At 42.9% G+C, this 27,967-nt stretch overlaps 1 protein-coding gene across 3 annotated transcripts in view; it reads left to right on the forward strand.

Moving 5' to 3' along the window:
- Window positions 1-27,967, forward strand: part of FAM20C (FAM20C golgi associated secretory pathway kinase) — a 57,239-nt gene that overhangs the window by 24,242 nt on the left and 5,030 nt on the right. For 2 of the 3 annotated variants that reach the window (XM_053992408.1, XM_053992409.1), the window contains 2 exons: window positions 19,661-19,777; window positions 21,504-21,619. In XM_053992408.1, coding sequence (XP_053848383.1) covers window positions 19,661-19,777; window positions 21,504-21,619 — 233 coding nt within the window. The remainder of the gene's footprint in view (window positions 1-19,660; window positions 19,778-21,503; window positions 21,620-27,967) is intronic. The other variant, XM_053992410.1, reaches the window with a different exon arrangement.

Raw genomic sequence — 27,967 nt, forward strand, 5'->3', positions numbered from 1 at the left:
CAAAGCCCCAAAGAATTACACTCAACAGCCCTGAATTTCAAAGCCTGACATCACTGCAAGCAAGGAATACAAATCCATCAACAAGAGCAGGATTTTAATTGCTTTTGAATGACTCTATAGAAATCTAAAATTGCTTTATGGGATGAAAAAAAAATCCCGATTTTTGTCTGTGAAGAGGTTTTAATTCTGGTGAATAAAATAAGTGGTTGCTGGAATAATATAAGATTTTCCCTTTCTGACTGTGTAGCAGTTCCTACAGCCCCTGCCTGCTGGGATTTTATCCTTGAGCAGTGAGACATCAGAGTTCATCAGATATTATATGGCAATTGCCAAGCCAGGAGAGGCCGCTTGGTGGATGGAAGATTTGTGCTTCTATAGCATTCACTGTTAAAAAATGAGACCACCTGCATCCTTTTGCAATGTGACCTTCTCTAGCTGGTGAAATGCTGTGTTTTCTTTGTGATCTGATCTGATTTTAAGGGTAATCAAAAGACCAACAGTGCTTTAAAACCCAATAATACATTGACTCTTCTTTTACAGTTTTCCTTTCTTTTTTTTTCCTCTCTTTTATTTTTTTTTTTTTTAATGAAAGGAATGAAAACCTTTGCAGACATTTCTACATCTGGCTTAGCTTCTAGTTAAATGCATCCTCAGGGAGTGCTGGAAAATATTACTTCTCCTGTTTAGAAGAGAAGTAAATGAGTCATATTTTCCAAAATAGTTTTCAAGGAAGGGATATCAGAAGTTGTTTGTATTTTCCTGTTTAATAGATTTAGTGAACACTTAAAATCTGGTCTGCATCAGGAGAGGAGCAGCATCAGGGTGTGAGTGGTTCCTTGGCTTGGCAGATGGCAAATCCTGCCCAGCTGGCAGGTGCCAGGGCAGAATCCACGGCTGAGCCCCCCAGGGATGGGGCAGCCTGAGGGTCCTTTCCCTGTCCCACCCCTTTCTTGAGTGTGGGGTCAAATGCTGTGGCCCTCCTGGCCTGCAGAAGAGATAAAATCTGCTCTCTCGACTCATCCCAGCATTTCTGTGTGTGAATCAGCTGGAGGAGTCCCCTTCCCCTCCCTAAAATATTTAGGATGTCCAGTGATATCCAGGGCACCCAGACTGGAGACCACAGTGGAGGCCGAGACCCCGAACAAGCCTCAGCCCAGGCCAGGGCACAAAAATTTGCCATATCCCCCATGTCCATCCCAAGCAAATCACTGATGGGCTAAACCTTCTCAAAGGACATCAACAGACATGGCTCAAGTGGGGCCACAGCAGCATCTAATACAGAAATAACATTTCCTTGACCAGGTATGGAAAATATTGCTGAGCTTGTTTCAGGGAAAACAAGACAAGACAATCCAGTATATTATATTTTATTTAGCATTACGTTTAGAAAAAGGTGTTTGGTTTCAGCATCTGACATTCCTCCCTGATATTTTCCTGGCATTTGAAGCTTCCTATTGAGGGCCTTTAAATATTTTTAACTATTTTCAGAAACAAAACTAGCCATTATTGTATTTTTGAAAGACGGTAATTTTGTCCTTTCTTGCCTAACTGCCTATCTTAAAAATACTTCTTAAACAATTACTTTTAAAGTGTTTTCCCTTTAAATTGACCATAACAAACCAGACAGATCTCTTCAGGATTAATTTTCCACCTAGCTGAAGAAATTAGCTCTTGCTTTCTCCCTCCCACCTTGAAGCCGTGCTAGGATGGTTACCTGGATACCCTGCCTGTAAAGGATGGATGTGCCGAGGCAATTTAAATAGCCTGATTTGTCATCTAACTGCAGACATCATTAGCAAAACATTATTTGGCTGGAACACTGTAGGATGAACGTGGATAACTCCTCTGTATTGAGGAAAGATTTAATTTAACCTCCTTGTGACCAAATATTGTCTGTCTTTAATGTGGAGCTGCAGCAAGGCTGATGTGAGGAATACAAGTGGTATCTGGGTGGGAAGTTATTTTCCTGTGGTGTGTAACTATTGGGAATTCATTCTGCAGCAGGAGGAGGACAGCTGTTTTTAAATTTGTTGGTTCAGAGTCTACTGGTTGGTTTATTTGGGGGCAAGGAAATAATTTTTGTGACAAGGAGAGGAAGAAAATATGAGCCTGGCTTTTCCTTTTTGCTATGCATCTTTTCTCCTTGTCACAGTCCCCATTTCAATTTATTTCTCTGGTTATGATCTCTGGTTTTAAAATGGCAATTCCATCAGGATGGAAGGATCCTTATGAGCAGGTTTTTAAACACAAGCTGGTGAAGTTACAATGCTGTTTTGAAATATGTGACAGAGTGTACAGCAGAAAATAGTGGCCTCCTCTGAAAAGACCTGCATGTCAAAAGGCAGGAATTGGCATTGCCTTGGAATCTGACTGTGGAGCATGGTCAGGGATGTAATCTGAGCATAACAATAAGGAACATGTGAAAACAAATCTGAGTTTTAGGAAAAGTGCTTTTTTAGTTCTCAGATCACTTTTTAGTTTAGGATTGAATGTAACATAACCATTTTAAGGCTCTAACTGAAATCAGATAATTTATTATTGAATCCTGTATGATTTGAACAACTGGTGATCTGTCAGGTTCCACAGACCTGCAGCCTCCCATCGAAGGTAATTCTGCAGCTACAGCTGAATTGCAGAAGCACCACAGTTGCAGAGCTGCCAATTATATATTCCTGAACATTCTTCTTAGCAAATCAACTCCCAAATCATGTTCAGAAATCATAGTCTTAAATGAAGCACGGCTGCAAAATATTCTGCTGATCTATGGTGCAAGTCCTTTTCCTTTAGTCATAATTGATGTTACAAAATATTTTATGGCTTCTGTCATTAGTATTCCCAGTTGGCTCAATCTACAATTTATCTCATGCTGTAAAAATGCTAAGAACTTTCTACTGATTAGCAGCAACAGTAGGGCATGTTTCAACATTTATCAACATGGGGTATTTTTGGGTGGGTAAGGAGTCTTTTGTCTTTGAATTATAATGTGTCTAGACATTCTATTTTTGTTACAAATCTAGCAAAATAAAGATGCTTTTCAGGTAGTAATTAAATTCTTTCAGTGACAGAAAGTCTACTGTGCACAAGGCTTCAGGATAATGAATATATTTATTTCCAGGAAATCTAGAGTATTTTCCTTGCCATTTGGAGGACTCAGCATATAAATAATGCAGGCCATGCTGTGCTGATTTTCAGTTCATCCCAGGAAATTATGCCATTAAAAATGCCACAGTTCTTTCAGGCACACACAGACACAGCAGGTAAAGGGAATATTCATGTGATGAACAGTGACAGAAGAAGCATTAGCTAATGCATAACCTTGCAAAGCACCCCTTAGACAATGAAATTGTTTGCAGTAATTATAGTGTGGAATGAGACTGTTGTTTAACTTAACATCAAGGCAGCCAAACTGTGATCCATCAAAGTGGCTCTGAATTTGTAACCCAAGGTTAGGACTTGGAAGTGCAAAATAAGGTGAAGGGAAATGAAGAGCTCTGGAGCCTCCCCTGCCACCCCAAACACACACAGTTGATGAGGGTGGTGAAAATGGAACTTCTTTTAAGCAGTTCTGGAAATGTAAGGTCCCCATAAATTCCTCACAGCCTTGCTTTTGTCTGTGAGCATATGTTGCTTTTTGAAATCTGCAATTCCGGTGTTAAAATCTCCCCTCTCCAAAACCAGCCGTGGCTCCTACAGTGCTCAGAGAGCAAAGATCACTCGGTGTGTGAAAGCAGCATCATGTCTCTGCTCACTAAGGTGAGGGTGGTTTGTGTGTTAGAAAAAGGAAAATTTGCCATCTCCCAATCGTGGGCATTACTTATGCATAAGCAGAGCTTTAGTACGTGTTGCAAATGGAAATCAAGTACATGATGTGCCTGGAAAGAGTTTATCCCACTATTTATGGGCTGATCACATTTGGAGCTAGAACTGGCTTGGTTATTTTTAGTTCAATAACGTTACAGTAGTAGTCACATTTATAAAGAAGTGAGAAAATTCTCCTGCAATTGACAGACCTTTCTCTCTGGATCTCATTTCAAACCTCAGTGTCCCCACACTCCGTGTACCAGAGGAGAAGCTGACTGCCACATGCCAGGGGCTGCCTGTGTGATTGCAGGTCAAGGAGTCGCAGCTCAGAAAGAGATTTCAACTAAACAAAGCAGCTTTGTGGGTCTTTGTGCCTTTCCTCCTTCCCTCCCAGCTCTGGGCTCTGCCTGGTTGAACCACATGCTCTGCTCTGGAGGTGGACCATGACTGTTCTTTGGCACCCCAGGACAGGTTTTCCCATCCCTGTGAGGTGGTGCCCGCGTGGAGTGCATGTGTGTGCCCGGTGGTGTTGGAGAAGATCACTTTTCAGAGCTGGAGTTGGGTGGAACTGGAGCTTTGTGCAGGAGGGAATTCAGCTGGGCACAAGGCTTGCTGTGAAAAGTTTTGGCTGGATCTCTCAGAATAGTTCAGAAAGAAGAAAAATCTCACTGTCTTTGGAAAAAGAAAATGGCCTGAATCTTATTTCTCATCTTTATTTTCATGATAAAAATCAACAATTTCAAGCTAATGGTCTTTGATACGCCCCTAGAAAGAAAAATTTTAAAGATGCAGATGTGGTACACAGGTACTTCATTAGCATGAGTCATTGTTCCTTCTTTCTTACAAAGAAAAGGAATTGAAAACCATTAAAAATCATGAAATAATAAGGCAGAAGCATATAATTTAATATGGTCATCTATTAAAAATGCACATTGTGCATAAATAATCTGACATATCAGCAGGGAATCCACAGCCATCTAACAGCTAAGTTGCTTTGCAGTTGCCATCTGACCTGTAGATAAGTGGAAACAATGTCTTCATTAAGCTTACAGAAGTGAATATTAATCATTAGCAAAACCAGCAGTGCAAGATGAAGGGGAAGTCTTGCTATGTCCCTGGGAACTGTGTGCATGGACCTAATGGCAGGATTTAACTATTAAGGTCATGTCAAAAATAGATCTGCTATTTGTCCACGGGGCTTACTGGTCTGCTACAAAGGCAATCAGATTTAGGATGTCATTTAAAGACTTATTGCATGTTCTGGGAAGAAAAGGTGTAGCTGGAAATACGCCCTAAAATACTTGACTTCACTCGTCCTCTTATTTTCTCCTCTGGGTGAAAAGGATTAAGAACAACTGAGTGTTTAATTCTTACAGGATTTTATGAAAACAGTGGGGTTTTGGGTTATTTTGTTTTCACTGTCCCCACTGCTCTGGCCTCTGCCCCTGCCAGAGCTGGGTGGTGGGAGCAGGAGGTGATTCCCTGACATTCCTGGGACACCTTGTGCCATGCTCTTAGACTGCACTGTAGGTATGAAGGTGAAATCCCTAATTTGGAGAACGTGACGGTGTGACATTGTAGAACCAGCATATGGAAATCAAAGGGTAGAGATAATATTTTAAAGAGGTGGCTAAAAAGATGTGTGTATATATAAAAAGTGAAATGTCAAATCTAATCTTTTTTGCCCCTTTGAGTCATTTTCATCGTTTTCCTGGAGGTGAGCAAGGAACCCACTTTGTTTTTGGTTTCCTCTTCCACCTGTTTGAACCAATGAGCTGATTCAGTCCAGAGGTGCTCTGGCTGGCTGTAACTAATCCTGTAATACTTCTCTGACATTCATATTGATGTTGAGCAGTTCTGTCAATACAATCACTGCCTGTGAGCTGCATGGAAAACAGTGCACAGGAAAAAAAAAAAAAAGAAAAAAACCCCCAGGTTTAATTCTTGCCAATATTTGTGATAAAATGAAGATCTTCACTCAACTTTATTGGAATTTATTCAGGCATTTGGTAATAGCAGCCTATTGGAGATTGCTTAAGGAGGGACCTGTAATAAAACACAAAAAGATGGCTTGTGTATTCTTTGCTATCTGAGATCTCAGGTCCTGAAAGTGTCACACACCCAGTGTGCTCTAGACAGAGTTGAAATTCCAATATTAATTTAAGATTCTTCAGGTCCTGCTCTTGCTTAATCCGGCATTATCCGCTTGATATTGGCAAGAGCTGTGGAGGATATCATGGGTGTATTCAAACTAAATGCTAAAACCAGAGGTTATGTCTCCTGTCCCCCTCATCCAGGCGCGGATGAGAATAGGGTGTTTGCTGTCACAGGTGGTTCATTTATTATTTGCTTGAGTCTGCATCTGTTCCACAGTTCTCTGGAGTCAAGGGAGAGCTTTTCCCATGAATTCTCTGCCCTTTACATTTGAGTACATGCAGGTCAGGTCCCAGTTTATGAACTGGCTCTGTCTTTCCTGATCTAGTTCACCTTGAACTCATGGGAAACCTTTCACTGAGTAGAAGGAAAGTTGGATCAAACCCAGAGGAAAAACAGTAAGTGCTGCAGGAATGGGACAATGAAGTCCAATGGTAAAAGCACACAATCGCTTTGCTCTGCCATTTACTTATCCACACAGTAGGAAAACTGAAATACAAGTGTCCTTGGCTTTGGGAAAGACCTCATTCTGTCTTTGAAACCAAACTGCTGTGGGCTGTGCACACACACAGCTATCACACTGTACATACAGTAGATAAGCTTCACATTTTGTAGACATTTAAACACAGTTAAAAATCCAAGGAGAGGTAACCAGACATTCACTGTTAGAGAAAAGCAGCTGCATGTCATAAATCAGCTCCATAAAAAAAGAAAAAAATCTGGCAACAATATCATTTCACTAAAGCTTTTACTGCACATCTTTTGCATGATTTTCCTCCCCTCTCTTGTCCTCTACTCTTGCCTCTTTTTTTCACATGTTGTTTTTTCTGAGCTCTGCTTTTTTTTATAAACGCTCTCACACTTTATTGAAATCTCCCCTTACCTTACCAAACATCCTCAGTGTAGATAGACTTTAAATTTTAAATCAGCTGAAATGAATGTCTAAGAGTGGGGCAGGGGAGCACACCTGTTTCACATTGACCACTGGCTCAGCACAGCCAGAGGGAAGAGTTCCCTGTGTCTGCCTGCACACACACACACAGATCCCTTTCTTTATCTCCACTCCAGCTCTGAGTGGGTGCGTTTTTGTAACCCACCAAGCGTGAATATTGGTCTGCACCTCGAGCATGGGAGTTCACCGAATGATTGCACTTGATGGGAGATGTTTATATAAAACAGTGATTGCCCTGAGCAGCCAAGCCAGCCACAGCCTTCCCTCCCTTGCAGTGCCACGGAGATCTTCCCCTAACATCCTTTTGCTCTTTATCTTTTCATATGGAATATTTTTCAGAGATTTCAGTAGGTCTATTTTTTATTTATAGAAGAGAAGCAGTTTAGGCCAATACTGAGCCCTTTTGAAATCCTGCATCCACTGTCATTTTAAGTGATTCTCCTCCAAAGCTGCACCTCCATTTTTTCCCTAAAATGCTGTGTCTATAACTGGGATAAAAGGAGGAGAGGAATGATGCTCTGTGGCAAGCAGGGACTATATTTGCAGCTCCCCAGGCAGCAGGGCCCACATGGAGGCCAGGAGGTTAAAATCCTCCTTCTCAGTGGAGGTGGAGAAGAGGGAAGAGATGCTAATATAGCTTGATTTTCCCCTGGGAATAACCCAGTGACTCCCTGTGGGCTGCAGAGCATGAACCCACCCTTCATGCAGACGGTTGTAAGCTTAAAGGACCCTGATGTGCAATTTCCAGTGTAATGTGTGACTCATGTGGTGCCCTTAATATAAAGTGTGGATTAGCAGGGAAGGTTTCCAGCCTGGAAAAGGAGAAGTTTAGAGAGAAAGGAAAGGGGTTTTTTTTATAGGTTTGTAAAACAGCACGATTATTTTGTGAAAAGGCTACTAAAAAAGCTTCCAACCTAGTACTCTCTTCCTCATGCAATAAATGAACAACCAAGGCTGAGAAAGATAGAGTTAACTAACTCAAATTTAGCCAGGAAGTGAAACATTTAGGTTAAAACCAAGATGATCCAGGGCTGCATTCTACTTGAAAATTAAGGCATCCTCTGACTGAGGCTGAGGAATGAATGCTGTTCCCAAGTTGTTGAGAGGTTTAGGAGCACCCAGGAGTATTTGCACTTGTAAGTCACCTTGGCAGCCTGCAGGCAGTAAGTAACTCCCTGAGAAATGCTCAGAGTGGTGGTATCAGCACATTCCCAAACATGGAACCCTCTGCAGATGGAAACAATCCAGGTGGGAGATGTGTGGGTGAGGGGAAACCAGCCTGATCACCTGCAGGGCTTTGCAATGGGATGGGGCCAGTGCCAGAACTCAGCTGGGGGATGGCCAGCAGCAAAGTGCTGCTCCATATTCCTTGTCTAGGCAAAATTCTGGTTGGGAAGAGAACACATGAGAAAATGAAGGGTTACCCATGAACTGCAGAACCAGCTTAGGGCAAAGAATAAGTTGGGCACTCTTCACAGAGATTGTGTTTGCTGGCAGAAGTGGTAATGAGGCAGGAGTTAAAATAAAATAAACGAGGAAACAGAGAGGTTGCATAGTTTGCTTTATTAGAGCAATGAAATAACCACACCATATCAAAGCAGTTCCCTTTTCTTTTGTAACCATGAAGCAGTCTGAGGCAGGCAATTACACCTCCTTTCCAGCTCAGAGAGGCACATCACCCTTTGCCACAAGTTAAGGAATGTTAACAGCAGCAGGAAGGCGAGTTCAGGGGTGTGTGTGCTTTACTGGGAAATCACACCTCCGAGGAATTGGAATCAGTCCTGGGGAGCAATTATCTCACAGGAACCACATGCCTGCTGTCCTCAGTGGCAGAATTATGGAAGAGTCTCAGGATCTGTGATTGAAGCAAGCTTGAAAAGCAAAACTTGTGGTTGTCTGGGTGAAAGTCCCCTCTGATGGGCAGAAGGATGGGGCACCAGTGCATCCTCTGGCCCCTCTCTGGGGCATTCTCAGGGGAAATGATGCATGGGGGCTGGGGCTGAGCTGTCTGCTGCCACTCAGAAGGTCTGGGGTTTGCAGGAGGAGGTTGCACAAGATGCTCTGATCCCCTATTCCTCATTTTGTACTGAAATTTTGATATGCATAGCTGGTAAAGCAGCTCTACAAATAGAATTTCATGCTCTTAAAATATTGGTCCACACACTGTGTAGGCTCTGTCCCATTAATGATTTTGATGGTAGTTATTTGTCCGAAGTCTTGGGCACTCAGTGCACTGCAGTTTCCAGCAGCTCTTGAATGGTAAACTGGAAATATAAAGCCAAAAGTGTTTGAACTTCTGCATGGGCAGGTGGGATGGGAGGAGGGAGCATGATCTTAGTTACTGGTTCTGGTTACTGCTTTTGGGTCCTTGGGACAGCACAGCTCTCCTATACAAATCAGATATAGAGGACAGCCATGACACAAAACACTGAAATCTCAAAGGATTTTTCACTTTTATAGCTGGAGCCTGAGCATCCTTTTATTTATTCTTCTGAGCCATAAGTTTTATTCCTGTTACATGATTTTAACAACTGTAACACTTCATGAATGAGAGAGGGAGGCACAGGGTGCAGAAATTCAAACTTCCCCCTACAAATTGGAAGAGACAGCATGGTCCAAATATGCTGAATAGAGAGTGCAAACACTGTGGTGCTTCTAGAGGTGTCAATACAAAGTTCAGACTAATTTTGTCCTGGAGAGGAGAACATTGGGTCTGTACATTGTGTTTTGTACTGCCCTGTGGCCCCTCAGCACATTCCTCCACCTGGCACAGCTCAAAAGGCATTTCAGGAGCACAAGAGCTCACAAAAGTTGTCTGAGCCTTTCTAGATCTCTTTGTATTTGCCTGTGTGGGGCAGGAGACACACTGAAAGGCAGGATTTGAGCCTCATTTCACTTACAAGGAGTCTTGCAGGCCTCAGGGTCAGCCTGAAAGGTGACATTTGGGACCTACCAAAGCCCATGGCCAAACTGATTTGTGCTTTTGGCAGAATGCTTTTTGGAAAATGATTTTTTTTTTCCCAAAGGAGTTGTTGTCATGGGTGGAAAGAAGAAGGAGAAGGAGCAGTTGTGAGTCTGGCAGTGGCCAGGCTGAGTGGCCAGAGCTGCTGCAGGGATCTGGTGCTGATCACGGGCTCCTTCCTGCAAAGTGCTGAGCACAAAACAGCTCGGAGGAAGGATTAAGTCTGTGCTTGACTGTCAAGGACACACATAGTTCACTGGCTATATGTGTGCCCAAAGTTAAGCATGTGCTTAATGAGGCTCGAGCGCTTCGCTCAGGGCAGAGCTGAATCCTTAATAGCTCCATGTTTTTGCAGCTTTTTGCTGAAAAACAGGGCTAATATTTTCCTGCTTCCTGGGAGATTTTGAGGACAAACTCACTAGAATTCGTGGTTCTCACAATGTTAGCAAGGAAACTTATGAATAAAAAGGAAGAAATTATGTATCACTACATCAGAGTCACAGTAATTACTTTTTCCAACCTATAAACCTATTGTGAACCCAGGAATTTCAATGGGCACATACATCACGTACAGTGAGAAGAAAAAAATCCAAAAAGCTCAAAGAAATTTGAGCTCTGCTATGCCTCTAATATGTTTAATGTTATTGTTCCATTAAATCCCTACCCTTAATGACCCCAGACATATTAAATAACATTCTCAGGGCTGAAGAAATGCTTCAGACTTCTCATTTTACACATATTTTTCCCTCCTGTGCTCTCAGACCTCTAGAAGTGGTCTGAGGTCCACTTTGAAAAAGCTCTGTAGAAAATACTCTGCAGTCTTTTTCCTGAAGGGAGGCTGCAGGTAACTGGGCTCACATGGAGCTCTGTTTGCTCTTGACAGTTTTTCAAAAATAGTTTTTGCAGCTGTATCATTTTTCATGCTTGCAATTTGTGGCGAGCAGACAATGTACAGTGGAGCCTCAAAGGGATAAAACAAGGGGAAAGATGACAGATATCATGGGCTTGGCACGGCAAACATGCTCACACCACTTGCTTAAGAGCACAAAGGAATCTAAGCCATGCAGGGACAGAAAATATTCATGGTGATAGAATTTCTTAATGAAGATGTCTTTAAAAAGACACAAAATATCACTGCAACACCTCATTAATGACATCTCCTGCTTTTTTAATTGCTGTGAGGCTTTTTTCTCCCTACTGTGACAACAGCATTGACCACGTTAACATTGGCACTGGGAACTCTTCTGTTGTGCTGTCAAGTACCTTTTAATCTTTCAATTCTTGTATGTCAAGTCAGGTTTCTACCTCCAGGATGAACCAAACCTTATTTCTGGGTCAAGAATTTTGTTTTATCTGCAGAGTAAATTAGTGACAGGAGCTTCCCAGAGCTTGCCTTTCCTTTCATACCGTGACTCATTTGTTTTTCTGTGCAAGCCCTGCTTGTTCTGGATGATGGAAAAACATTTCTACCAACGAGCACTGCCACTTAGCCACTGTGGCATCAGTGTTCATCTGCTCTCTACATTCCTTCTTCCCACCAGCATCTCAAGGAGGGAGACAAAGATGAGTTTGCAGCAAGTCCCACCTTTGAAGCCCTGTAATTTCTGAGGGTGTGTGCTGCCTCGTGTGCAATGCTCTCCAGTATGGATTGTAACCCTCCTGCTGAGCTCCCTGGGCAGAGGGAGCCTTGTCTGAACCTGAGCTTCTGATTTTGGAAATACACCCTTCAGTCCCCACTGCTGGCCATAAAGCAGCTGTGCAGGTCAATGCTTACAGCAGAAGCAGCCTGCAGTGGTTGTGAAAAGCAACTTTATTTCCCTTACCCCAGCATCCAGGAGGGGCTGCTTTTCCATAATAACTGAGATCAGCCCCATAATGCTGGAAAAACTCATCTTACCTCAAATGTTTTTTAACTTTGTGTGCTTCCCAACACTATGCCTGCCTTTTAAATTTAAAGATTCCTTAAAGAAAGGCAAAAAAGCACCTCACTAGTGATTGCAGGGTGCAGGGGAAATACAGGCAAATGTTGCAAAGCATTATCCTACTTGTCTGGTCACATCATGTCCAAACCACAGCAGGCAGTGTTAGATATTGCTGTATGTGCTGGATTATACATTAAATGCCTCTCTGTACATCCATCTGGAGCTGGGTAACACTGGAGCTCACCTCTCTGGTTTTGTAGGGCTTACCTGCTCTGTAAATCATTTCACTAACGTGGCTTTCTTTACAGCCACCTCCTAAATAATAACAACAAGAAGAATAAGAATAAATAAGAATATGAAAGAATAAGAATAAGAATCACACCAGCCTGTGAATCTGAGCTCTGACCAGGCTGAGCTCAGCACCCAGCTCACCCCATCCTCTCAGCCACATTCCCAGGGGACAGGAAGGGGACCAGTGGCTGTCACACCAAAAAGCACGGGTGGGGAACACATCCTGACAAATGTGCTTACACTAATAGATTTTTTTTCCATTTGCTTTTCCCGTGGTGACAGTCAGCTACTTACTGGGCAGAGCTGGAAGTGATATTCTGAATTGCTGAAGGAAATTTTCCCAGGTGATCAAACTCTTATGTGTTTTGTGCTGATCAAAGATTCTCTTCATGTCTTATGCATTTGAAAGCACAAAAGAATGAATGAAAAAAGAGCTATTCTTCTGGGCTGGTAGACAATGAAATGATGATTGGTGAGATTATGTCTTGACTTTACTGTCAGCACAATGTCAGTAAAGCCAGCAGTATGGAGAAGGTGCATTTTAAGATATTAATACCACTAAAAGAAATGGAAAAGCCCCCAGAAAGAGGAAAATGTCTGGGTGTATTATTATTTTTATAGTTTAGTGGAGAATAAAATGAATTTTTCATATTCTTGGATCATATTATTTGCTGTGATTATTCATCCCTTCATATCATATCTGCTTGTGTAGGCAGGAGTGGTAACTCAATGTTTGCTCAGGTGAAAATCTGCTTTTATATATATATACATATACATGTGTATATATATATATATGTATGTAGACACCTAGTGCACGGGATGGCAGGAACCTTCCACTGGTGCTGCTCCTAGCAAGGGACTTGCTTCACAACCTTTTCACAAATGCCCTGACCTGTGTAGAGGAATTAGAGGTTGCTTCTTTGTCTTCTAAGAACAGTGCTAGTTTTAATTGCAAAGCCTAAAATAGGCTTCCAGGACTCTGGGTTGGTTGGATTTTTAATGAGTTAAAAATAAATTAATTGTGCTTAGTAAAGGAGGGGCTTCTGAGCTGAGGAATCTGCAATCTCAGAGTGTCAAGGCTTCATTCCCTGCTCTTGGCCTGGGGATGCTCTTTTCAGGAATGGGAGCCAGTTGTTCTGGTGTGTTTGTCACATGTATCCCCCCTCAGAAAGGCACTCACATCAGCTGCAGCAGGTGTTTCCAGGATGGTTTTTCCTTGATCCTGGAATGAGGGGAAAGAGCAAGGCTGGAAATAAGCAGGGGAGGAAGGCCAGCACAGTAGGACAAGAGGGTTGTAGCTGTGTGATCACAAAAGTACATTTTGAAGATCACATTAGAGCAACGTCTGTCAAGAATGGTTTAGTTCTAGCTGATCTCACCCTGGGGCCAGGGGATGGGCTAGGTGACCTCCTGAGCCTCCTTTTGCTCTTCCACAGGAAAGAGAAAGAAAACCCACCCCAATACACTGTTTCCCTGTGGATTTTCTCTCCATCTTCCCCCCACTGTCCTTCTGTGCTGGGTAACAAGAGATTTATATATACAAATGTGCTTTCAGAGGCTTATTGTTATTCTCTGCATAAGTTTATGGTTTATATTAAGCTAACTGGTCCTTGAGCATGTGCTGTTGTCAAGCTTTCTCCGTCTGCTCAGGAGAAAAGCACTTGGGGGCTGGCACACAAGAGCATGATCTGGGTATTTATCCTTTTGGCAGTTTGCTAATTATTCCTATTGCTATCACATCCCTGTGTGAATTTCTGTCTCTCTGCCACAGTAAATATTCTCTCATTTTTTCAAGCTGCAGAGCTGCTACTTAAACTGGAGAAGCCTGAATATTCTGCAGGGGCCCATATTGTCATTTGGTTGATAGCAGTGAAATGGGCCAAACATCCTTTCTGTACCACTCAAATTGCATGTCTTTGCATTCCTGCGTTGGCCACTCATTTTCTGGCCCATATTCTGCTCTTGTAAACAGCTCCTATCATCCCTGGGAGTGCTCTTTGTAGCACAATGCTTTGATAAAGCCAGAGCCATCAGCTGCCAAGGCTCCATAAGGAGTCAGAAATAGGCACCAGATATCTCTGCTACTGTAGATGTAGCTGCATTAACCGTATCATTTCTCGTCCTAAGGACTTACTAAGCCATTAAAATGTATTATAAAATTAAATGGCATTTTTCCCACCTGTTCTAACTGGTGCCAAGTGCATTGAAAACCCTCCCAGATGATACAACTCTGCATGCAAAATCTCAGTACCCTCCTAAGGACTGCAGCTGCCTCAGAGACACCTTTTTTTTTTTTTTTCCCATGGGCTGCCTCCTTTACTTAGAATAATAAGCTTTAGATGATCTCAGGGCACTCTAGATCCCCCTGCTGCACAATCCAATTTGACATAAGCGTTGCATGGAGGGGAGGGAGGGAGAAAATCTTGCAAGCAGACACTGGACTTTCAGTCTGAGTTTCCTATTAGTACAAAGAAGAAATTGATCAGTGGGGGCTTGGGAGATTTCATGCCTGTCTGTGTTGGAAGAAAGGCTCTCTGGAACTGATGGAGCATCTGTGCTTCAGTGGTGTGCTGGATAAAGGGGCTGCTTGTGGAGCTTCCAAATGCAAAAACTTCCCAAGTCCATTCCAGGCCATAAAATCATTGAAACGGCAGCAAACTGCTGAGTGGCCACCTTTTAGTCCTGCAGTAACTATCCTTTTAGTCTGGTATTAGCTATATTTTATCATTTAGGTAACACTGTGTATGAGCTGTTAAGCCTGCAACTGGGCTTCAGGACAGGTATTTAAACACCTTAAATGCTCCTCAGCATGAGAGGAAAGCTGCTTTCCAAAGGAGAAGAATAGCAACCTATAGCTGTGGGTGGACCCAGTTAATCTCCTGTTATCTGTTCCGATAGCCAAATGATGCTTTTATCAGTGCTAGTCCTGTCCCTGCCAATGCAATTACAAAGCCTCACTGCTTTATATCTTTTAGTGAGTTTGCTGCTGCCCAATTCCTCTGGCTGGGTCAGGCAGGGGCTCTGTCTGCAAAATGGCCTGACCCAACTAAACCTGCTCCCTGCTGCAGCAAAGCTCCTTGTCGTGCTCCCTAATCATCCCTAATCCCAGCGGCTGATTCCCCTGATTATGTGTCAGAACACGAGGGTAGCCTGTTTAAAAGGAGCTGTTTTCCAGCCAGCAGCACATCCTCTCCTCAGTTCAGGGACGTGGGTCTGACACAAGAGGTGTCTCAGAGATGTCTTTGGACTGCAGCATGGGGAGACAGCATGTGTCTGTCAGGATAACACTTAGCTCACTTTGGGCTCTTTGCCCTATTTTTTAGCTTTCTGGCTGCTGTACAGATAATAGAACCCCTCCAGAGCAGAGGAAGTCTGGCACTGAGCAGGATTCTTTCGAGTAATGCATGGCCCTGGTGGGTGTTGATCCTGGTAGTTTAGGCAGGTGTATGCTAGTGATCCTGGAAACTAAATACAGAATTCCATGGTAAAGGTTTAGTTTTTATAATACTGATTTCTGAAATACCAGAGTGTCTGCAGAGACTTCAGTTGCCCTGTGGTGATTCGGTTCATGAACAGCAAAAAGAAAACTCCTCAGAAGTTATTAATGTTGAGGCTGGAGGACCTAGTAATTGACAAAAGAAAAAAAAAATTACAGAAACATTGAAGAGAAGCTTGAGACTTTGCAACTATTTCTGAACACAAACCATTATGTTGATTTATCCAAATACTACTGAACACCAAACCAGGTCCCAGCCATAGCTAGAAAGGAGCTGACTCACCAGATTTATTCATGACTGTTCATTTATCAGAGCAGCTTTCTCTCTTCTGTTTTGTAAGCATGACTCACTTTTATAGCCACCAGATCAGATCACAGTTGCATCTTGTCTTGTGTCAACACGAACATGTCCCTGTCTAAAATCATTCTTTGCTTCCTGTGTGTTTTCTGAGTTGTGCCATGGTGGGAAAATCTTCATGGGCTTTGATTTCCCCTCAGTTCTTACTTCTCCCCTACACGTGTTACCGTGCTGATTTGTCTTTTCCTCCTGCTGTAATTGGGCTGGTGCCACCGTGTAATTTTTAACTGTGTGCAGTATCAACAGACCTCCATCTGTCTCTCCTCCAGAGCTTTCCAGCCTGCCGTTATAAATATCTGCCAAATCCTTCTCCAAAGAGAGGATCACCAGATTCCAACTGTTTGCAAAATAAGAGCTGCTGCCAGAAATCTTCTCCCACTGTCTGCAACCTGTGCAGAACCTGTCCCTGCTCAGGGTGGGATGGCACTGCTGGCACTGAGGAGCTCAGACTGCAATTCATTGTCCCCCAGAAGTTGTGGTGGTCTCTTTGCACAAGTATCTCATTATATGTGTCATTTTATTAGACAATAACCTTCAATAACCATCAGATAACAAAATCAAACTGACTGGTATGTAGGGGCGGGTTTTTTTCCCTTTTAAAATGCAATTCTGATTTAAAACATGCATTGGTGTGGATCAGTTCCAGTGTTGTTTTCAAAGATGTTTTACTTGACCTGGAAGGGTCTGGGAGTTCATTACCCTTTCCTAGCCTGTCACTTAGGGGCTGAAGACTTGAGAGCGGCTTGATCTTCCACCTCTATATATTTTTACACCGGAATAGATCATTAGAACTAGCAAAAAAACAGACTTGATTAGATTGTGCACAGTTAAAAAAAAGGCATTATTTTTTAATAAAAATAAAATTATGTGTCAATGCAGTTGCATAAAGTAAGCATTCTAGATTATGATGTAGGTGCCCTTTGACACTTGAAGCCATTCTCATATCAGTCTGTTAATGGCATTGGTTCAGAGCTGTGTCAGACTCATGTGGCTTTGTAAGTTCAGTTGTGTTTCTTGGGCTGCAATCCACACACGTGTTAGTGTTTGCTGGTGGTGTGGCTGCTTGCTCTGGCTGGGGAATTCCCAAGGAACCTCTTCAGGTACTGCTGCAGACATCAAATTAAAAATAAATGTCTGCTTGAGTAAAAACCAGTCTAGTTAATATTAGATCCAAGAAACCAGGTTTCTGTTATATCCGTAGAAGATTAGAGTAAGTCAGCATAAAGGATATTTCAAGGTTGTTTCAGGAGAGGGTTTCCTGTTTGGGTCTGCTACATCTTAGTTCTGGAGAGCTCTGCAGAGGAATATAAGGAATATAAAGTGTCTTGGATAGTTGGTAAATCCTCCTTCCACTTTGCTTTCTGAATAACATGGTGTTTTCAAGAGGCAGAGAAATGGATACCATGTGTTGGACATGGGCATGGACCATGTGAAAAGTGGCTGGAGAGTGGTTTTTGTAGAGGGAAGCACCTTAAGCACTGAAGATGTGTTATCAGGTTCAAAAAAAGCTGGTATTTCCATTGTCTAGATTGCACTGTGGATTTGGTGTCCCTTTTTGAAGGCTTTAGGGCAATCAATTTCATTATTTCCTTAGGTGGGTGTGCAACCACTTAATAATACATTATGACAGCAGGAAAATGTGTACAAACAAGCCTGAGCCTGCAGGACAGCTGTCCTTACTCCCAAATGAAAAATATGCACAGCCATTGCCGGGGGTGGCAGGGAGCACAGGGAGCAGTGAAAGGGAGCAGGGGCTGGACTGGGGCAGGGCTGTGCTTGCAAGGCTGAGACCCAGCCCCCAGTTCAGTCTGATTTTCTGCAGCAAGATTTTCTCATAAAGGAGCAGCTGTGGTTTTTTTTTAAAGTGTCCAGGAGATAAAAAGCAGATGGCATTGATTAGCTAATTAGTAATGTTTTCTGCACCTTACCCACCGTGCTTGATGTATGTAAAGTTTCTGAGGTAAGGATTTGTTGAAGAAATCAACCCTTTTAAAATCTGGAGAGGAGGGAAAGTTACATACAAATATGTAATTTTATCGCCAGCAGAAATAGGTTAATCTTTTTTCTTTGAATTAATATGCGGGGCTCATTCCTTCATTTTTTAAGGGAATATGCACAATGAGCTTGCAGCTCCTAACTCTTGTCTTGACTGCTTAGTGCATTGTGTGAGGTTCTGCTCTCCCCTATTCCTTTTTGTGGGTGTGCTCCTTCCCCTTCTGTATTTCTTACAGCGACAAAGCAAAATACTATTTTTTATTTTATGCCAGGCTCGCTTTTAGCTTGTGTCCTTGTGATCTCTGTGGCCACAGCAGCTCCTGAGCAGGACTTCTGTCAAGTGCTGGCCACCTCCATGACCACTGCTGTGACAGTGGTCAGTGCCATTTTACCAGAGCATCACTGGGGTGTTTAAGGTCACTCTGACCTTGAGTTCTATTGGACACAAGACAAATACCTTGATGTTGTTTATCATTTTGGGCAAGATAGAATACCTTGCCATGATGTTAATATAATAAAAAGGAATGTTTGAGAAGGATATCAGGCTTTCAAACCCTGCTGGGTGCACAGCAAAGTCTTCATACAGCCAAAAACCACAGGACTTATCTGGATTCTCCAGCAGCTTGGAGAGCCCCAGGTGGTTTGTGGGCAGACAGCAGCTCTGGTAGTCACAGTGGTGGGTAGACACAGCTTCAGGTCCCAGCAAACCCCAAATTAGGACTTCAAATTAGGAGGTTTGAGCTCTGCACCAGCACTATCCCAAAGCCTCTCATGCACCAAGGTCCCCGTGCAGAAGCTGTATTTTCATTGCCAGCAGGCAGCACGAGTGACACATGAGCTGTCAGCTGGGCCACCTGTGGCAGCAGGGAATGAGAAAGAGCCTTGTTTTCCTCTTCTGGAGAGCTGTCCTCCCTTGCAGATGCTCTGCAGGCAGCTTTGCTGAGCTTATCTCCCTCTGAGGACTTCAAAACAGGTAGAGGTGGGACCCAGATGTTGCACTGGTCAGCAGCTTGAGCTGTGCTCCATCCAAAAGGTCTGGAAGGTGCTTGAAATGAGACAGATTTGCTCCTCTCTTACACAGAACTTTGTATTTTCCATGTACTGTAGTGTGGAAGCTTTAGCCTTCTTATTTCCAGCCTTCCTATCAGAATGACTTTTTTTATTGGTTCTTAAACTGAAGAAACAAGAAATTCTGCATCCTCTCTCAAGCACAGTCTTGTTAATGTTCTTAGAAACATGACAAGTGTTGTGGCCATCAAACTGCAATGATCCCGTTCCTTCTGAAATGAGAAAAACATGTCACTTTTGGCTCTAAGTAATACAAAGGGAGAGGCATATTCTAGATGGGAGCTGCATGGCTGCCAAAGATGAAAGAAAAATGTTATTACTTTTGGAAAATTCATAATTACAGTTAATGATAATTTAATGAAATGACATTGTCTTCACCGCTATCGCTAATGAAATGTTTGAGAGTGATAAAACAGATCTTGTTAAATAGAGCGAGAGTTTTGAGTGGAACAGCTTTGTGACAGCACACTGCCTGCACAAGTCTTTAATTCCTATTTTTTGTTAGAGTAGCTCAAAAAAGAAGATAAAATGAAGGTTGCATGGCAAATAATGCACAAATGAGGTATTTAAAGGTCTTCCATTAAGCAAACAATACAGAACTCCTGAACAGCATGTTGATCACTGAGCGCTGCTCCTTAGGAATGCTAACCCTTCATTAAAGCACTTCCCTTGTTTTCCTTTGCAGGCAAACCAGAGAACAAGAAACCCCACCTGACTTTTTTTACTTCTCAGACTATGAGAGACATAATGCAGAAATAGCAGCATTTCACCTCGACAGGCAAGTAGGACAGATTTACATTAAAAGGGGAACTATTGTGATAAGTTGCTGCATTTGGCCGTTTCTGTAACTGAATTCCTTTTTAAAAGGGGAAAATGGAACAAAGGTGGGCAAATGCCATGAATAAATGAAATGGCAGATGATGAAAGAGTAAGTTAATAATTAGGAAATGTGACTTACTCTGGGAATGAGAAACCTGGCAATAAGTAATTCTCAAAAAGAAAAATTGAAGAGAAGCTGAGAAATTAATTTCCCTTGTGATCTTGCAGTACATATGGAGAGGACCCATCTCCCAGGGAATGTGTCACGTTAGTGTGACGGGAGCCTGGCTCACCCCAATTAGCTCCAGGGCACAGAGATCCAATGGAGCTGTGGGAAGGGTGCATTCAGAGAGGAGTCCTTGAGATGGAAGGGAGTTCTGGCTTCACAGCAAAAAGCTGGGCCTGTCCCACATCAGGAGCATATTTATGCCAAAAGTTAGAGGGAAGGAGAGGGCAGTGGTGGTCATCTCATGCTCCTGTTGCTGAAAATGTCTCCCCACCAGAGTTAGTGCAGGGGATGGTGGATACCCCAAGACTGCAGCCCTCCCTGCCTGCCCAGCTGAGGGGTGGGAATTACTAATTAGTGATTAACAGTATGTCTGGAAACAATGGCAGTTCACTGAAGCCTCTTTCACACTGTGAAAAGACGAGAAGCATCCTTTCAAAAGAACAAAGCTTTGGGGCCACAAATTATTTGGGGGTTTGTATAGCATTGCTGCCTTCTGGAATGATGGCTGGGATATGGGAACGTGTTGGTGGGTGGCACAGGGTAGGATTTCCAGTAAGAGCCAATCCTGATCAGATCCTTCAAGGATCTTCTCTATTTCATTGTTGTTGACCTTGGTGTTGATCCCTTCTGCTTTACATTTTATATTGCCTTTTTAAGCAGATGGTGCTGTAGAAAAAAAAACATCAGTGGAGTTCCTACGGGGGAGTGTGTTAAATATCCACACACTAAGCAGGAAAAGCAGTTGCTACCCAATGAAGAAAATCTGAACAGCAGACAGTGGATATAAAAATCCTGCCTATGGGGAGACTTTGTATGGGGTCTTTGCTCTTTTACTGTATCTAATAGCAGTGCTTCATAGAGAGGTTTTTATGATCTCTAAAGGCAGGGGAGTTGGGGATAGAGAGAGGCTCTTCTCCCAGCCTTTGCCTGTGGGAAGATTTTTGGTCTCAGGGAGGTTGTTTAGGTTGGTATAAGGTTTTTAAAACAGACAGGGGCAGAAGGAAATAAATCAAACACATACTAAGGCTGTCAGAAAAAGAATTACATGGTGTTTATGGAGGAAAGAGGCTGAAATCCCATTCCCCAAGTCACTTAAAAACTGGTGAGCAAAATGCATGTCATAACAATCATGAAGTAGCACAAAATGAAAATATAAATTTTTGCTGTCTCCAGTTTTTGGAATCATATGTATCTTCATTTTTATCATGGAACAATGCCCTCCATACTTTTCTTGTATTTTACTCCATACTACATAGGCAGTGCAGAGCTCATCATATTCAGGACATATTTTGTAATACATTACATGAGGAATTATCCACTTTAAAGTGATGGGCTTTATACTCCTTAAAGACCACAGATAAATGTGCCTTCAGAGTGTAATGAAGCTTCCTAAAACCTATAACTCTCATTACACTTTAATCCTTTACATAAACCATGTCTTTTCTGCCTCTTGCAGGATCCTGGATTTCCGGCGCGTGCCCCCGGTCGCAGGTAGACTGGTTAACATGACGAGAGAAATACGAGATGTTACTCGTGACAAGAAGCTGTGGAGAACATTTTTCATCTCACCAGGTAGTCCTGGAAATAACACTCTCTTCTCTCTATCCCGCTGAACACACACTTAAGGAAACGATGTGTAGATTGCTTAATTGCTCAGATATTTCTAATAAAACTGTCTTCTAGACCTTTGAATAAAAATAAATGTGGAGACATAGCTTACAAAGAAGACTTTATTGTTTTGAGTTGAGTGCCTTTTCCCCTTGACAAATTATCTGCAGAGAGAGGCTTTTATGTTCACCAAAGCAATGTGCTCAAAAAATGTTTTATGTAGAGCAATATCTAATGCAGTTTTTTCTGGTGCTCTCAGTTTACCCAAAACCTTATTACCCAGCCCATTAGTTATTCACGGTTTTTTTTCCCACTGCAATGTGATCTGTCACTTCTGTTGGTCAGCTGCATTTATTTCTGGGTTTGACTGGAGTACCAAACCTAATTTCTCAGAGCCATTCAAGTTTGATTACAACAGAGGTTTGGACAAAAAATCAGGAAATACATATGTAATATATCCTGCTTCCAGCTCAAATTCCCTGTTGGGCTAGAAGTGACCTGAATTGTTCACAGTCCTCACTCTTGCTTTGAGGGCTTACCCAGAAGCCAATACCACTCACTCTTGAGTCTTTCACAACATTTTGTGGACAAAGTCAAGGATGGAGCTCCACCAGAATATACATCCTGCACACCAGAATATGCAGCTGGAATAGGGAAAAATGGGCAAAAGTTTGGAAAAACGGGTAACATCTCTTGTTTAACATCTTGGATGCTGAGATGGAGAAATTGAGTCTCTGAGTTAAGGCACAGATATAATGTTTAAGTTTGCTCTTACATATAGAATTTATAGGTTATGGGTTCAATTTAAAGCACAGTGCCATGTTCCAGTAGCTTAATTCATATTGTTTCAGCTGTGTGCAAGTGTGCCTTGCTGATCTGAGGCTGTGACTTGTGTAAGAGGCAATCTGGAGCAGAAAGCTCTGGAGATCTCTCCCTTGCTCTGTGTGTGATTGGCCAGAAGCTGTTTATCCCAGATCCCTAAAGTCGAGATCCAAAGACTTAATTACAGTTTCTCCCAATGTAACTGTAATTTATGGCTGTTAGCTACAAACCAGAGCTGTCATTGGCGGCTTTTGCTCTTAAAATGTTTATCACACTTTTCTGATCCCCAATAAAGTCATTATTACGGCTGTTATTTTTAGCTTCATATTTATGTTCAGCTCTGCAGGACACAGTTGAGCAGACAGTCATTTATTCCAGGAGCTTCGCTTGTAAAATATGTTACATAATTGCAGAAGGTTTCATTTTACCCAGTATTATGAGCACTCCTGTTTTACATGCACAGTTATAGTGACAATACATGTTCACCAAACCTGGTGGACACATTTCTGCATTTGCCTTAGTTGCTTTCCCTCCCTCTTTGTCCCTCTATACTATTTTTTTGCTTGATTTTTGTAGGTAAATATGCGCAAAAAAATGGAAAAAAAAAATTTTTGACTGTGTACAAGGTGCTTTGGCTCACTTTAAACATAAGCCATTTTATTCCTATTTTAGCAAGTAAGATGTGGATTCGTAGGTTTGCTTGATTTTTAGTCTTCCTAGGTTATATTTCAAGACTTAGGGATGAACTTGAATTATTTCTGAGCATTACAAAACTGTTCTCAAGTGCTGAGCAGCTTACAGCAGCCAGAGCAGGGCAACACAGAGTTAAAGCTGCCAATTCAGATGAAGATCTTTATCTTGCCATTATAAAATTCCAGACATCCAAGCATAATCCTTTATTCAAATTTATTTAGAGGTCTCAGATAAATTCAATTAAAATATTTGATTAACTATGAATCAGGCTTTTCTGGAGAATAGAATGCTTAAGCAATTAATTTTTCTTTCCATTTTACATTTCCTGCATCAATATACTTTGGTTAAATCACGTTGGTTACTTGTCAGAGTTCTTCCCTACAAGTCCCCAGCTTAATTAGTCAGATTCTCATTAGCATATGCCCAACCTCTGTCTTGTATTTCATACTGACCTTAAAAGACAGACATTAATTAATGCTTAATGAAAAAATAACAAAGATCCTAAATTAAGCTTTTAGAAACAACTTCCACAAGGCCAGCAGGCAGCTCAGGCAGCAGATTGAGGGCAGGGCAGGAAGAGAACGGGAGCTGCTGGGGTGAGACTCGTGGTCTGGGGGGTGAGGAGGAAGAGAGACCAGGGAGCCTGAGGAAGGCTCAGGGGCTGACTTGCCCCTCTGGCAGATGAAGGGCAGCTGAGGCAGTTTTGAGGGAGAGCTGCCTCCAAAGGGGAGAAATTGAGGTGTGACCTCTGGGTACATGCACAAACCAGGCTGTGCACCACGATAAGCCTGTAGAGGACCCTCTGGGACTCCCTTTCAGGTGGCTCTGTCACTGAATCTCCATCCCCAGCAGTGCCCAGTGACAATTAATGGTCATGGGGACACTTGGTGCCTGCTGGCAGAATATCCCTCTCCATGCACACACACACAGCTCTTAAAATTAAACGAGCAATGTGAAATTGGATTTATAGGAAGATGTTCCCCTCGGGCTGGGAGCCCATGGTTTGCACCCTCAGAGGGTGATTATTGATGATACTCATCGATCACAGGATCATGGAATTAACTGAGTTGGAAGGGGCCCATCAGGGCCATTGAGACCAGCTCCTGGCCCTGCTCAGGGCACCCCAAGGATCCCACCAGGAGCATTGTGTTATCTCCCAGACCTGTGTAGGGATATGTTGGAAGAAACCTCACTGCATTTCCACTCCTGGGCCACCTCCCTTGTCCCATCAGGTGTGGAAATCAGGGCCAGGGAGCCACAGGCAGCTTCAGAGCACAGTGCCCAGCAGCATCCCTGCTCCCATGGAAAAGTGACAATGGCTGTGAGCAGGCAGGTCAGTAGATGCTGCACTTGGAGAGAAAGCAGATTGCAGAAAAGTGCACTTTCAGGCAGTTTGGACTTAAACATGAGAAATGGAATTAGGTCAGTAATTATTTAAATTAATTTTATGTCCTTTGCAGCAAGGCAGACTGCAGTAGCCCTGCTACTTTTACAAATGAATGGTAATTTGCTAGGAAAAAAGAGACATATTAATGATGTCAGCCTTCATTTTGGAAGTAATTGAGGCAGCAGCTTAAAAAAATCAATGTTACACAGCTAGTAAGCACTATGTTTTTGTTCATATTAACCAGTTCCAAGGGATTATGGATTTTTTCCCCTCTCAGCATACAATAGCAGTTCTGAATTACCTATTATTTTGAGCAGGTAAATGAAAGATCTTTTCATGCATTGCTGTAGTAAATATTCAGGATTCTTTCCAGTACTCCAATTGCAGAGGCTTGCTAAATGTCCTCTATTAACAGTCATGCAAAGCTGAATAAAAGAATTGCTCTGCCGAGCAATTTGCTTTAAGGTATCCCCCCTTGTTCCTTTTCTTCCTGAGAAGAATTATTGTTCAGCTATCAGGAGGATGCACAGAGAATTTGCAGATGAGATACAGACACTCTGGTTCTTAATTGTTGTAATTAGTTGGAGTTTCGATCACCAGACCATGATTTTTGCCTGCATTTCATTACAAATCACATCCATTCCTCCTCAGATAATGAAAATCAGACACTGCAACATGGAGTTCTCTTGTCTTTCTGGTGCTTTGGGGAAACAATTTTGGCTTGTAGTGAAGAAGTGTTTTGCACGTTGGAAATGCTCAGCATTTGGACATTCCAGCATGTATAAACATCCCTCCCTGTCTGCTTTGCCAGCACTGCTGTTGTTGCCATTCCTGCCCACCCTGCAGGAGCACAAATTCCTGGCTGTTGCTCCTTTTGCAGGTGTACTTATGCAAGAAACACCTTTATCTGGTGAGAGGAACATATGGTTTGGGCAATTTTAGTGAGAGGAGAAGGACTGTGCCCCAGTAGGGAGCTCATCTCCCCTTTCCCTCTTACTTTTGCTTTGGAAAGCCAAACCCTGCTCTCAGCGTGGGATTGCCATGAAGCACTGGGCTTGTGTCTCTAGCTGGAATTTCACCCTCAGCCTGCTGTGCAGAATGTGGGTCACCTACTTAGGTTTCAAAGAGCCTTGCTGCAGCACCTTGAAGTCTTAAATGAGATCTGTGGTTTTCTATATTTGGTGCCTCTTTTTTTCCCTTACATTTTTAAGAAACCTTAAAAATGAATGTTTCCCCAGATAATTCAGGCTGCCTCATCTTACTGCTGGTATGTAAGGACTAGGGCAGACATAATAAGATGTCTATTCTGTATCAATCAAGGCAGTTAATTTCTCTAGCAGTAGCATGAGATCCAGCATCCTTTCACCTCCACTGTCCCCAGAAACTGATCAGGAGCTGCGGGGAGCAGGTACCACAGGTCTGAGCCCATGGGGGGAATAACTGCTGGCAGAAGAAGGTTTGCCATTGAATGTAACTTGTCAGTGAGAAATATACATGTGGTTTTCCTGCAAGTTCACTGTCTCAACGACAGGACACATCTTGCCATTGCTCAGGGCACTGGATGCTGGAGCAGGCGATGGGGCTCTGTGGAGGATCAATAGCTGGAAGATCCTGCCAGGGATGAGTGGGATGAGTGGCAGGCAGCACACGTGCTCACTGCACAGCCCTGCAGCAGCAAACACCAGCACTGCCAAAGCCCCCAGCTCACCTCCAGACTTACCTGGATACCAGTGTGTGATTACTGTCAAGTGATTAGCCCCAGTTGCTTTCGTTGACAATACAGAGCAGGGTTTCATTGTTCCCCAAGCTGAATACAGAAGCAAACTATTAAACAGAGTATTTATCTTCCCACTGAGCAAAATGCTGTGTTTAATACAACTCCTTTTTCTTGAAAGGTCAGATTTACCTAGTGAGCAGCAGAGGCTGTGATGGCATGGGGGGCATTTGCTGGGCCTTTTGCTCTTTACAAAACTGATCTGGCAGGAGATGAACGAGCACTGGCTTCCTGCTGCCAGGTGGAAGTCAGGTCATAGAAACCCTGGAAGATAAGTTATCTCAGGCAGTCAAGATAAATCTGCATGGTTCCCTCCCTCCAGAGATGAGGGGGTGAAGCTGAGACAGCTGAATTGAAGCCCAAGCCCCACTGCAGCTTCAAATCAGCAGAAACACAATTTTTAAGAGAGGATATTCTGCTTGGTAAAACACTTAAATTGCAAACTCAGAAGTACAGATATGTTGAGTGATCCCTTCCTTCCTTTTGTAATTTCTGTTCTTCCTTTTCTCTTCCCTGAAGTACTTTTCTTTTCCTTGAGTAATTGTCAACAAGCTTTTTGGCCACAGAGTAAATATTTCTGGACTTAGCCAGGATATATTTAGCTGCTATGATCCAACCCTGTGAATATAAATATACAATTTGGGCAAGTTGTTCCTGAGCATGGATGGATGGGTGGCCCTTGTGAGTTCAGCCACAGCAGGCTGATGCAAAAAGGCTGTCTTAGAGTAAAGTAATCACAACTTCATGGACAAACCAGGTGGCCATCAACAGAGAAAGCTGGGACATCAGTGGGAAGCTGGGACAGATTGTCAAGTAGTAACACATCAGCCTTGTAGTGTGGTTATTTGGTATAATTCCCTGGTTTAACAGCCAGCCCCAGATAATGCAGCTAATTAATCAAAAGCATCATGAGACCTTTTTGCTGGTCCATGTTCACCTACCTCTCCTTCCTCAAACACAGCTCCTTGCTCTGCTCCTCCCTCCCTCCTGTCATCCCCAGAGTTGTCCCCTGTGCTCCTGACTCACCATCTCCCATTGGCAGTGCCCCATCTCCACTGGGCGCTCTGCTGGATGCAGGTTTGGGCCAGGGATGTCACAGTGATGTGCAGGGCTATGTGCTGCAGGCCATCACTGCCATGCAAACCCACACTTACCTTCCTGTGGCAGGCAGAAAATCACCTCCTGCTGCTCCCAGCCCTTCCTGCCTCATTTACACCAAGCCTGCCCAGAGGGAGAGGAGTTCAGAAACAATATTTGAATTTAGAGGCCTTGTGGGGAATTAGGAAGCAATGTGACTTCTCAGCTTCATGCATTACCATGAGGAAAGGGCACAGTCTTCCTCTAACGAAATTTTATGTGCATAAAGCAATGTCACAAGAGTTGTAGCACACTGGCAAGAGCAGCAGTGTGCTCCTATTCCTGTTCACAGTCTGGTGTTGGTGGGCTTTGGGGATGAGCTGCTCTCTCTCACCTTCAGTGAATTCCTGTGGGCAGGATGTTCTTGTAAAGATGTGGGTGTTCCTGTTGGTACAGAAATATGTGGTGACAGTTTTGGGGAGGTTTTAAGGTAACACACGGTCCAAAACCTGCTGCAGATTTTTTTTCTGTGGTTGTTGGAGTAATGTGAGGTGTGGAG

Source organism: Vidua macroura, chromosome 16 (genome assembly GCF_024509145.1).
Source record: "Vidua macroura isolate BioBank_ID:100142 chromosome 16, ASM2450914v1, whole genome shotgun sequence".
In the NCBI taxonomy this organism is placed as follows: domain Eukaryota; kingdom Metazoa; phylum Chordata; class Aves; order Passeriformes; family Viduidae; genus Vidua; species Vidua macroura.